At 44.6% G+C, this 12,995-nt stretch overlaps 1 protein-coding gene across 1 annotated transcript in view; it reads right to left on the reverse strand.

Annotated features, from left to right (window-relative positions):
- Nucleotides 1-1,451: 1,451 nt before the first annotated feature.
- The window catches only part of LOC138283564 (ATP-dependent RNA helicase DDX25-like), a 1,306,790-nt gene continuing 1,295,246 nt past the window's right edge, over nt 1,452-12,995 (reverse strand). Inside the window, exon 6 of the mRNA XM_069221504.1 lies at nt 1,452-1,791. Within this exon, the coding sequence (XP_069077605.1) occupies nt 1,452-1,791 (340 nt within the window). The remainder of the gene's footprint in view (nt 1,792-12,995) is intronic.

Consider the following 12,995-nt stretch of genomic DNA (forward strand, 5'->3'; position numbering starts at 1 on the left):
CCCTGAACTGGTGTAGACTGGTTTATGCAAGAAAGGCACCATCTGTGCCCTTCAAAGCATTTCCAGAGGATGGGGGAGGCTACCCCTCCCCAGCCCGTAACACCTATTTCCAAAGGGAGAGGGTGTAACACCCTGCTCTCAAAGGAAATGCTTTGTTCTGCCTTTCTGGGACTGGGCTGCCCAGAGCCCAGGAGGGCAGAACCCTGTTTGTGAGGTGGCAACAGCTGTAGCTGCAGTGCAAGCCTCAGAGAGCTGGTTTGGAAGTACTGGGTGTCCTAGGTGGAGCCCCCAGGATGCATGGAATTGGCTCTCGAATACCAGATATGGAATGGGGGGGGGGGACAATTCATGATCTTAGACATGTTACATGGCGATATTCGGAGTTCCCAATGTGAAGCTACGTATAGGTATTGACCTATATGTAGTGCACGCGTGTAATGGTGTCCCCGCAATCACAAAGTCCGGAGAAATGGCCCTGAACTATGTGGGGGCACCTTTGCTAGTGCAAGGGTGCCCTCACACTTAGTAACTTTGCACCTAAACTTCAGCATGTGAAGGTTAGACATATAGGTGACTTATTAGTTACTTAAGTGCAGTGAAAATGGCTGTGAAATAACGTGTGCGTTATTTCACGCAGGCTGCAATGGCAGGCCTGTGCAAGGGTTTGTCTGAGCTCCCTATGGGTGGCAACAGAAATTCTGCAGCCCATATGTATCTCCTGGAACCCCAATGCCCTGGGTACCTAGGTACCATATACTAGGGACTCATACGGGGGTCCTGTATGCCAATAGTAATTGGTAAATCAAGTCACTGGCCTACAGTGACAAATTTAAAAGCAGAGAGAGCATTAGCACTGAGGTTCTGGTTTGCAGTGATACAGTTAGGCACTACACAGGCATACACATTAGGACAAAAATTATGAGCACTGGGGTCCTGACCAGCAGGATCCGAGTGAGACAGGCAAAAACATACTGACATACAGGTAAAAATGGAGGTAACATGCCAAGGAAAATGGTACTTTCCTACACTTACCAAGGAGTTTCATTTAAAAAAAGATAAGCATTCTGCACTTGGCTTGCCAAATCTATTTATTTTGAGCTCACTCGCCAATAGCATATGTTAAATAACTTGCTACTTTGCTTACTTCAGCTACACTTTCTGTATAAGAGAATTATATTTAATTAGACATTTTTTTAAAAAACCCAACACTTGGCCACGTGGGTTAGGCTCCTCCTTTAGTGAAAACCACTACACTTCTTACAATGCTTGCTTAGTTTCTATGCTTCTAACACAATGCACCCAAACCTTCTTAGGCCACGCCCATGACTACTAGTTGCTTGTAACACTTTAGATCTGCTCTCCTTTTTTCATCTTACTTAAAGCATTACATATGTTCACACTTCCAAACAGTTGAAAGCAGAAGAGACAGGCAAGAATTAAAACATCTTTTATCACAGTCTGTGATCCCCATGTGCCAAAAGGAGAAAGGATCGTGAAGAAGCCAGATCAAAACCTTCTCGAGTGATAATGAAATGAGAGGGTTCATACTGTACCTGACAGAAGATTATTGCCTGAGCAATAGTGATGCTCCCGTATATATTGCTCAGTGCTTTATATTTTTGCTCTTTAACCTCACAGGGATCATAGAATTGTCTTATGTTACTCAATGTGAGCTCTTCTTTGCGCAGTTTAATGATGTTGGGATCTGGGATGATTCTTTCAGCAAACTGCCATACAGAATCCTCAAATGTTGCAGAGAACAACAGCATTTGACACTCATTACGTAGCTCTCTGTAAATGACAAAAGTAAGAGGGTTGCTACCTCATTCTGGACTCAATGACGTATGTCAGAATGTTCTGAACACGTAACTGGAATGTCCTACTAGGGTTAAGCTGCATATTCATTTACAGTTCAAACTAGAAGTTGGACAACCCTTTGTAAGATGCAACCTGAAACCTTAGAGCCAAAACAATTGGATGTTCTCACAAGTATATCCAAATTATCTACCCTTTCATTTTGTGAATCTAGAAAATATATTCATATTTTACAACTTTTACATGATTTTCATATAATAAACTTTCCGAAGGCCAGAATCTCCCCTCTAAACATGTATTTTGAATATAAAGCATTCTACCAACCGTTTTGACTTGATCAAGGGGCCTCTGAGAAAATAGGGATATTTACAAAAGCACCAACCTCTGAGCAAGAAGAAAGGAGTGAGTTTGATCATGCAAGGGTATACAGGGCTTTAAGTGAGTTGAAAATGTTAGGATTCCATAAAGGATGGCTATCTAAAAAGAGTTGACCAGAGCATTTCAGGAGGGTTATATGAGGCATGGCTTGTTCAGGTGATTGTTTGTCGTCATACACGTGGAATACAATCCCATGCTTGATAAATTTCCCAAAACAGCTTTCCTTTACAGAACAAAAGACAGAAAAAAGCAGACAACATAATGATTTATGTACCTCAGATATCCAGTATCCCCTTGCCACAACTGTGTTTCCACATTTTTTATGCTTCATGTTGCTGACTTGCACATTTTAGATTCGGAGAATGTGGACATTGCTGACCATATTTCATTTATTTAGAGCGGCTTAATCCCTTCACTGTTAGGCCTTTTCCACCATGCTGAGCCTTTTTCGGCTATTTGCGGTAGTTTGCGCTTATGGCCCCATAACCTTTTGTCCACATAAGATATCCACTGTAGGAGCCTGACCTGGTTTGTAGTGGGTAACTTGGGTACTTACACCTTATACCATGTCCAGTTATCCCTTATTAGTGAAATGTAGTAGTGTTCTAGCAGGTTAGGCTGATAAAGGTAGCTATAGCAGAGCAGCTTAGGCTAAACTAGGAGACATGCAAAGCTCATGCAATACCACTTATAGTTACACAGTACTTATACGCAAGTAAAGACAATACTCAGTGTTACCAAAAATAAAGGTATTTATTTGGGTGACACAGTACCAAAAATATCTTAGAGACAATACTCCTTCTGGAGGTAAGTATTATACACTAAATATACACTAGACACCAAAATTAGACAAGTTAATAGTCACAGAACAATGCAAACAGTAGGAAATCCTATAGAATGCAATGAGAGAAAATAGGTCTAGGGGCAACACAAACCATATACTAAAAAAGTGGAATGTGAATCACAAATTCCCCCCTAGACAAGTGTAGTGTGTGCTGAATCGCTGAGAGAGTAAGAATACATAAGGGTAAGTAAATTACTCCACCACAGAGCCCAGAAAAGCAGGAGTAAAGTACTACAAGTTTCCTTAGGACACACTACACCTCGTTATTTGGGATTCTGCAGCAGCCAACCAAGTCTGCAAAGAACAACTGCTGGATTATTGGACCAGAAGATCTGCAAAGGAAGGGTACCAAGTCCAGAAGTTGAAAGAAGTTCCTGGAAGGACATGAGCCCCTGCCAACCCAGAAGAGGGTTCCTGCATGATGAAAAAGATGTTCCCACAGCTTGAAGATCGTTGCTGATGAGATTTCGCGTTGGAAGGTACCAACAAGCCTTGGCTACGACAAAAGTGTGTTTTTCTTCCAAATGGTGCTGGATGGACCCAGAAGGGACCTGGGGGCCTCAACTCTGAGTGAGGACAAAGAGGTGGCTCTCAGCACTTTAGAGAGCCCTCAGGATGCCAGCCAGCACCCCCAGAAGCTGCAGGATCTGGGTTCAAAGGAGGTGCAAAACGCGCTTAATGCAGCACAACAAGAAAGGTCCCACACCGCCGGAGAACAACTCAGCGAGTTGAGCGTCACGGGGTGGGGTGCTGGGGACCTGGGCCAGGCTGTCCACAAATGAATTTTGCAAAGAGTGCACAGAGGCCTCAGGAGGTGAAGAAGACACAGTACACAGGGGCACCGTAGTTCTCGGGGAAGGCAAGGTCGTACCTCCTCCAAATTGCGGCTGCAGGACCTCAGGATAGTCTATGTCAATGATGTCCACCCACTGTGTCCTTAGGAGCATGCTCGTTGTTGTGAGAGGAGTCCCAGGGTACCGGTCGTCGTCTTGGAAGGTGCCTGCTTGGAGCAGGGGAGTAATTCTGTCACTCCACATGGGATTTCTTCTGTTCTTCTGGTGCAGGATGAAGACAGGGAGTCCCCAGAGTGTGCACACCATGGAAACTGTTGCAGTTCCTGACTTGGAGCTGAGGTTGCTGAAGAAAAGTGTCTCTTGTAGACAATTTGTTGCAGTTACAGTGTTTCTTGGAGCAGGCTGTGGTTGATCAGAGGTCAGAAGAGTCTGACATTGTTGCAGAGGATTCCTGAAGAAAACTTGCAAGCAGAATCTGAAGAGAACCCACAGGAGAGACCCTAAGTAGCCCTGAGAGGGGGATCGGCTACCTTATCAGCTAACAACCTATCAAGAGGGGTCTCTGACGTCACCAGCTGGCACTGGCCACTCAGAGGCCTCCAGAGCGCCCCCACAACTTGCAAAGCAAGATGGCTGAAGTCTGGGACACAATGGAGGAGCTCTGGGCACCACCCCTGGGGTGGTGAGGGAGAGGGGAGTGGTCACTCACCTTTCCTTTGTCAAGTTTCCTGCCAGAGCAGGGGAGAAGGGGTCCCTCAACCGGTGTAGACTGGTTTATGCAAGGAGGGAACCATCTGTTCCCTTCAAAGCATTTCCAGAAGATGGGGGAGGCTACCCCTCCCCAGCCTGTAACACCTATTTCCAAAGGGAGAGGGTATAACACCCTTCTCTCGGAGGAAATGCTTTGTTCTGCCTTCCTGGGAGTGGGCTGCCCATACCCCAGGAGGTCAGAACCCTGTCTGTGAGGTGGCAGCAGCTGTAGCTGCAGTGCAAGCCTCAGAGAGCTGGCTTGGCATTACTGGGGGTCCACAGTGGAGCCCCCAGGATGCATGGAATTGGCTCCCCAATACCAGATTTGGAATGGGGGGACAGTTCCATGATCTTAGACATGTAACATGGCCATATTCAGAGTTACCATTATGAAGCTACGTATAGGTATTGACCTATATGTAGTGCACACGTGTAATAGTGTCCCCGTACTCACAAAGTCTGAGAAATGGCCCTGAACTATGTGTTGCCAACATTGCTAGTGCAAGGGTGCCCTCACACTTAGTAACTTTGCACCTGACCTTCAGCAAGTGAAGGTTAGACGTATAGGTGACTTATAAGGTACTTAAGTGCAGTGAAAATGGCTGTGAAATAACATGTGCGTTACTTCACGCAGGCTCCAATGCCAGACATGTGCAAGGGTTTGTTCGAGCTTCCTTTGGGTGGCAAAAGTAATCCTGCAGCCCATATGGATCTCCTGGAACCCCAATGCCGTGGGTACCTAGGTACCATATACTAGGGACTTATAAGGGGGGTCCAGTGTGTCAACTGAAATTGGTAAAAGAAGTCACTAGCCTACAGTGACAAATTTAAAAGAAGAGATCGCATAAGCACTGAGGTTCTGGTTATCAGAGCCTCAGTGACACAGTCAAGCACTACTGACAACACATACATTAGGCCACAAACTATGAGCACTGGGGTCCTGGCTAGCAGGATCCCAGTGAGACAGACAAAGCACACTGACATATAGGTTTTTATCTATGAGCACCGGGGTCCTGGCTAGCATGATCCCAGTAACACAGTAAAAACACACTGACACACACTCACAAACAGGCCAAAAGTGGGGGTAACCATGCTAGAAAGAGGCTACTTTCTCACATCCACTCCAAATGTGCGTCCTTTTTTTCCAACATCCTGAGAATTTTAAAGGTACGTCGATTCCCCTGGAGAGGACTGAGAAAATAAACAAAATAGAGCAAAATGTTGGAGGTTTTGTGAGAAATGGGGAAAAAGTGCTACAGAAGAAACCATATGTTGTTTTCCCTGCAAATAACATCAAAGTGTTTGCAGTGCTATAATCAACATCTTCCCAGATTTCTGGAACAGGAAGACTTGAATCAGAAAACCACATTTTTTAACACAGTTTTGGCATTTTACTGGGACAATGCCCATTTTTCCTATTTTTATGCTTTCAAGCTAATTCCAGTTAGTAGTAGAAATGGGTCTGAAACCAATGATGGATCCCCAAAGGCTGTACATTTCTAAAAAGTAGACAAAATTCTGAATTGAGCAAGCGGTCATTGGTGTAGAATCTTCAAGATTTTCCTATAGAAATTAACAGTTACAATGAAAAAAATATTGAACTTGAGTTGACAAAAACAGCCATTTGTGTCCATGTTTTCATCTGTAACTTTTCCTAACTATGGCAGACTTTCAAAAGCAACATACTGTTACGTCAGCTGGACCCTTCTGGTTGCAGGGGTATACAGGGCTTCTAGGTTCACTAAGAGCCCAAGGTACCCATAGCCAATAACTGAGCTGCACCTTGCAATGGGTTTCCATTGTGTATACTGTACAGCATAAACAGCAATTCATTTGATAAAATAGAGAGAGTGAACAATAGGTGTGTAGAAAAGTACCATCTTGCCTGGCATGTTACCCCCATTTTTACTTGTGTGTATGTTTGTTTTTGCCTGTGTCACTGGGATCCTGCTAGTCAGGACCCAAGTGCTCATAAAGTATGCCCTGTATGTGTTCCCTGTGTGGTGCCTAACTGTATCACTGAGGCTCTGCTAACCACAACTTCAGTGTTTATGCTCTCTCTGCTTTTTAAATTTTCTCTTTGACTTCTGCCAAGGATCGGCCGCTGACTGCTCCAGGACGCCTGCATGACCGCAACAAAGTAGCAAGAAGACTTCCAGCAACATTGTAGCACCTAATCCTGCCGGCTTTCTCGACTGCTTCCTGGTGGTACATGCTCTGAGGGCTGTCTGCCTTCACCCTGCACTGGAAATCCCAAAGAAATCTCCCGTGGGTTGACGGAGTCTTCCCCCTGCTACCGCAGGCACCAAACTTCTGCTTCACTGGTCCTCTGGGGCCACTCTCATCTCAATGAGCGTGGTCCCTGGAACACAGGAGCTTGATCCAAGTGACCCCCACAGTCCAGTGGTCCTTCTGTCCAAATTTGGTGGAGGTAAGTCCTTGCCTCCCCACGCCAGACAGCAATCCTGTGTACTGCGTGAACTGCAGCTGCTAGGGCTTCTGTGCACTCTTGCAAGGATTCCTTCATGCACAGCCTAGCCCAGGTCCCCAGCACTCCGTCCTGCCTTGCCCAACCCGCTGATTGGATTCCGACGTCGTGGGACCCTCTTTTGTTGTTCTGAGTCAACCGTCGTCCTCAGATCTTCTAAGTGCCTGTTCAGGTACTTCTGCAGGTGCTGCCTGCTTCTGCGTGGGCTCTCCGTGTTGCTGAACGCCCCCTCTGTCTCCTCCTCCAAGGGGCGACCTCCTGGTCCTTCCTGGGCCCTGGCAGCACCCAAAACCTTCAATCGCGACTCTTGCAGCTAGCAAGGCTTGTTTGCAGTCTTTCTGCAATGAAACAACTCTGCATCCTCCAGCACACCGTGGGACATATTCTGACCAAAGGAGAAGTTCCTGGCACCTTCCGTTGTTGCTGAATCTTCGGCTTCTTCCACCGGGAGGCAGCCCTTTTGCACCTTCATCCGGGGTTTAGTGGGCTCCTGCCCCCCCTGGACACTTGCGTGACTCTTGGAATTGGTCCCCTTCCTTTGCAGGTCTTCAGGTCCAGGAATCCATCTTCAGTGCTTTGTAGTCAGTTGTTTCCTTTGCAGAATCCCCTATCTCGACTTTACTGTCTTTCTGGGGTAGTAGGGTAACTTTACTATTACTTTTCAGAGTCTTGGGGTGGGGTATCATGGACACCCTTAGTGTTTTCTCACACTCTCAGCGACCCTCTACACACTACACTAGGCCTGGGGTCCATTTGTGGTTCGCATTCCACTTCTGGAGTATATGGTTTGTGTTGCCCCTAGGCCTATTGTGTCCTATGGCATCCTATTGTATTCTACAGTGTTTGCACTACTTGTCTAACTGTTTACTTACCTGATTTTGGTTTGTGAGCATATTTTGTGTATTTTACTTACCTCCTAAGGGAGTATATCCTCTGAGATACTTTGGCATATTGTCACTAAAATAAAGTACCTTTGTTTTTAGTAACTCTGAGTATTGTGTTTCTTATGATATAGTGCTATATGATATAAGTGGTATAGTAGGAGCTTTGCATGTCTCCTAGTTCAGCCTAAGCTGCTCTGCTATAGCTCCATCTATCAGCCTAAGCTGCTAGAACACTACTAATCTACTAATAAGGGATAACTGGACCTGGCACAAGGTGTAAGTACCACAAGGTACCCACTATAAGCCAGGCCAGCCTCCTACAGAGACCAAAGCAGTGAAAGTGAAATGAGCTGATCGGTTCATTTCATTTTCACTTTCAATGTAATGACGTCAGCTTGCCGTGCCCCTGATCGTCATTACACTGAAACAAAAAAAGTGCCTCAGTCGGCTGGCGAAGGTCTTTCCCAGCCTCTGAGGTAAAAAAAAAAAGAAAAAAAGAAAAATTTAATCCCATTGCTGTTTACAGCAGAGGGATTTGGTGGTCATGTGATGAGGACGGAACAGTTCTGTCCTCAGCCCCCGAACACCGTGGCTGATGACAGAACCGTTCCGTCCACAGCACTGAAGTGGTTGAGGCTATTGCAAATGTAAACTTGTAAAAGAAACCAGATTGCTTAATTTGTAAAAGTAATTTACATTTTGAGTCAGCTGACAAGAGTGTCCACAAAGAGCTCACTTGGGTTTCCAGTATGATCCCTGTTAGTAACTGAGGGCCAGATGTATGAAGGCATTTTGCATTCGCAAACGGTGCGAATGCCCGTTTGCGAATGCAAAATGCCATTTCAGAATGTATAAAATACATTCTGAACGCAATTTTAAGGAATCGCTAAAATAGAGATTCCTTAAAATTGAGACCCTGTTTAGAGAGTAGCAAATTGCGACTCTCTAAATTAGAAATCGCAAATAAGGATTCCTTATTTGTGATTTCTTAGCACATGTATGAAGCAATTCCTAAATGCGATTTTGCCATTTAGCAATCGCTAATTACCACCAAGTTGAACTTGGTGGTAACCATGTGCAAAATTTAAAAATGCATTTAAAATGCATTTTTAAATTGTACATGTAAAGCACACATGCCCTTTTGGCATGTGTGCACCTTACATGTCCCCCAAAAATGTTTAGGGGTGCAGCAGAGGGGGCCTTGGCCCCCTAGCCCCCTGGGGTTTTGCATTTCTAAAATTGCGATTTCTGGTTCAGAAATCGCAATTTTGGAAATGCAAAAAATTTGCAGATATGGGCCAACAGGCCCATAGCTGCGAATGGGGCCAGTATCGCAATTTGCGATTCGGTAATATCATTTGCGATTTTTAAGAAATCGATATTACTGATTCGCAAATGTGAAACATGGCACTTTGCGAGTCGGAAATAGCGATTTCTTAAAAATCGCTATTTCCGAATCGCAAAGCGCCGTGATGATACATCTGGCCCTTAGGCTTTAATTGCCAGACGTATGCATCCAAGTAGGTACGACAATCCTAGTCAGGTTAAGACACAACACACCTAAACACCAATATTATCCTGTGCTCAGCCTCCAGTAGCTTGGTACAGAGCAGGCAGGCTTATCTGAGAAGGCAATGTCTAAAGTATATGTGCAATAACTTATACAGTTTAGGAAAATAGATAACATTTATCTGAATGGAGTAAGACCACAACAACAAAAATCCAATTTGCACAAGTCAAGATATCACTTTTTAAAGGTTTAAATGAGTCTAAATCCAGAAGGGCTGCAGAGGAGGAGATGCGTGGAATAATAAAGGGACGTGTCAATTTTTCCAGTGTGGCAAACGCAATGCATTGTTTCTTTCCACGCTACAAGGCGATGTGTAGGTTTCCAGGAGCGCCATCTTAGTGCCTCACTGCAATGCCGAGATATTTTGATGCACAGGGACAATGTGTGGAAACCCCAGAACGCACTGATTAGAGGCAAAAGGCACTGCGTCAGTCTGGCAGGCATTGCATCGAATTATGCAGGTGCTGCATCGACTGTCCTATGCGCTGGATTTTCTTCTCTTTGGTGAAGTCTTTGACAGCCCTGAGACCTCAGAACAGGAGGCAACCTAAATCCAAGCCCTTGGAGAACACTTAAGGAGAAAGGCAGAGTCCTTCCAGCAGAGTCAGGGGTCAGCAGCCAGCAGGGCAAAAAGCAGGCTACCAGTCCATCCAGCAAAGCAGTCCAGATGAGTCCTTTGGGCAGCCAGGCAGTCCCTCTGACAGAGTTCAGGTGTAGGTCCAAAAGTGTCTGAAATAGTAATGTAGAATCCAAACTCACCAGTAAGAAGGATTTCTCACTACCATTCCAACCATACCAAGTACGCAAGTCTATTCCTCTCAGATCAGAAATTTCCACTTAAAAGCATATTTAGGGAATTTCTAATGCTGGCCTATGAGAGGAGCAGGCTTCACAGTAGTGAAAAACAATTTTGTTTTTTTTTCACTACCGGGACATATAAAACCTATAAATACATGTCCTGCCTTTTATTAACAGAGCTTCCTGCCCTATGGGTTGCCCCGGGCCTACCTTAAGGGTGACTTCTATGTAAGAAAAGGGGAATTTAAAGCTTGGCAAGTAGTTTTAAATACCAAGTCGAAGTCGCAGTAAAGCTGCACACACAGGCCTAGCAATGGCAGACCTAAGACATGGTTAAGGTGCTACTTATGTGGGTGGCACAATCAGTGCTGCAGGCCCACTAGCAACTTTTAATTTACAGGCCTTTGGAAAATCTAATGCACTTTTTAAGGGACAGATAGGTAAATTGAATATGCCAATTGAGTATGAGCCAATGTTACTATGTTTAGAGGGGAGGGTGCAATAATTTCAGCACTGGTCAGCAGTGGTAAAGTGTGCAGAGTCTTAAACCCAGCAAAAAGGAGATAACAAAAATGGAGGGAGGCAGGTAAAAAGTTGGGGAAAGACTACCGTAAGGTTGTCAGGTCTAACAAGCCAGTCAAGATACAAGTGGGTATCTGGATAAGAACCCTATGATAAAGCATGCCACTATAATTTCTAGGGGGTGAGAGTAATTAAAAAAAAAACATCCAGGATGTCCTTAAAAGTGAGGAAAAAAGAGATAAGGGAGCTATAGTCAGTGGGCCCTTCTCTTTTGATTAATTGTATTATGGAACTGGGAAGCTGAGGTGACCCCCGCTTAATTTCTTCTAAGTGCCTCTTTTTGATTTAGGTTAGTTGTATTGCAGACATGCTACTTCTTCTGTTCGTCGGTGCTGTTTTTACCTGCTCCCTTCCTCCTACCACCCACCCATCTGTCTTTGCCCCCATGCCTCCCACTCTCCATCCCTCTGGCTTTTGACAGCTCTTTCTGTATCTGTGTCTTTGTTGCTGCTTCAAACATGCTACACCATAAATTAAAAGGTTTATTTTCAGTGTGCAGATGTCACTTAAATTTTTCTATTGGTTTAGTTGTATTGCAAAAATTATATTTCTCTGTGCTGCCCATTCTCACTCTGCTGTCCATGCTGCCTTTTCCCATTCGCTATATCCATCCCACCTGTCAGTGTCCCTCCCCCTCTGCCTCACCCCCTCTCTCCCTGTGGCTTTGGACACCTCTCTCTGTTACCATACTGCTATATCTTTGTGGCATATTAGCTAATATTATCTTTCCATGTACTTATGTTATCCCACTGTTCTGCTCCCGACAAGCTATGGAATGTAGAATGCTGGGAGGACAGATTTGACGGTTGGTGGAGAGACTGCTTGTCAGGGGTCTTACCTAGTAGCTAAATAAACTACCTGAATTCTTATCCCAAGAGTGTCTCTTCATTGAAAAAACATACCATACCATACCGTACACTGACCGGCCATACCATACTATACACATACTCTATGACAGGTAATACCATACAATACTATACCATATCATACCGTACAATACAAAGACAGGTCATTCTATATCATACTATAACCTAACATACAGTGACAAGCCATACCATACTATAAAATGACAGGCCATAAAACACTATACAATGAAAGGCCCTACCACACCATACCATACTATACAATGGCAGGCCAGACCAAACAATACCATTCCATATAATGACAGGCCAACCCATACTGTACTATACAATCACAAGCCACACCATAGCATAACATACAACACAATTACAGACAGTACCATGCTTTACAGTGAGAGGTCATAACATAGTATTCAACGACAGGCCATGCCATACCATACAATACCATACTATACTATAAAATGACAGGCATACCATACTAGACAATGACAGGCCATACCATAACGTACCATACCAACCCATTCCATACAGTAAAATAAAGGTCATACTGTAGGAGGCTGGCCTGGCTTGTAGTGGGTACCAGAGGTACTTTCACCTTGTGCCAGGTCCAGTTATCCCTTATTAGTGTAGAAGAGGAGTTTCTAGCAGCTTAGGCTGATAGAAGGTAGCTATGGCAAAGCAGCTTAGGCTGAACGAGGAGACATGCAAAGCTCCTACTATACCACTGGTGTCATATGCACAATATCATAGGAAAACACAATACACAGAAGTACTAAAAATAAAGGTACTTTATTTTTATGACAATATGCCAAAGTATCTCAGTGAGTACCCTCAGTGTGAGGATAAGATATAAACACAAGATATATGTACACAAACCAAAATTAGGCAGGTAATAGCCAGAAAAGTAATGCAAGCAATGTAAAGTTACAGTAGATTGCAATAGGAGCACATAGGTATAGGGGCAACACAAACCATATACTCCAAAGTGGAACGCGATCCACGAATGGACCCCAAACCTATGTGAGCTTGTAGAGGGTCGCTGGGACTGTAAGAAAACAGTGAGGGTTAGAAAAACAGCCCACCCCAAGACCCTGAAAGGTAGGTGTAAAGTGCACCTACTACCCACAGAGAGCACAGAATTCGTGATAGGGGGATTCTGCAGGAAGAACAAACACCGGCAATGCAACAACAGTGGATTTCCGGACCTGAGTACCTGTAAGACAAGGGGACCA

The sequence above is a fragment of the Pleurodeles waltl genome, chromosome 3_1 (assembly GCF_031143425.1).
Source record: "Pleurodeles waltl isolate 20211129_DDA chromosome 3_1, aPleWal1.hap1.20221129, whole genome shotgun sequence".
In the NCBI taxonomy this organism is placed as follows: domain Eukaryota; kingdom Metazoa; phylum Chordata; class Amphibia; order Caudata; family Salamandridae; genus Pleurodeles; species Pleurodeles waltl.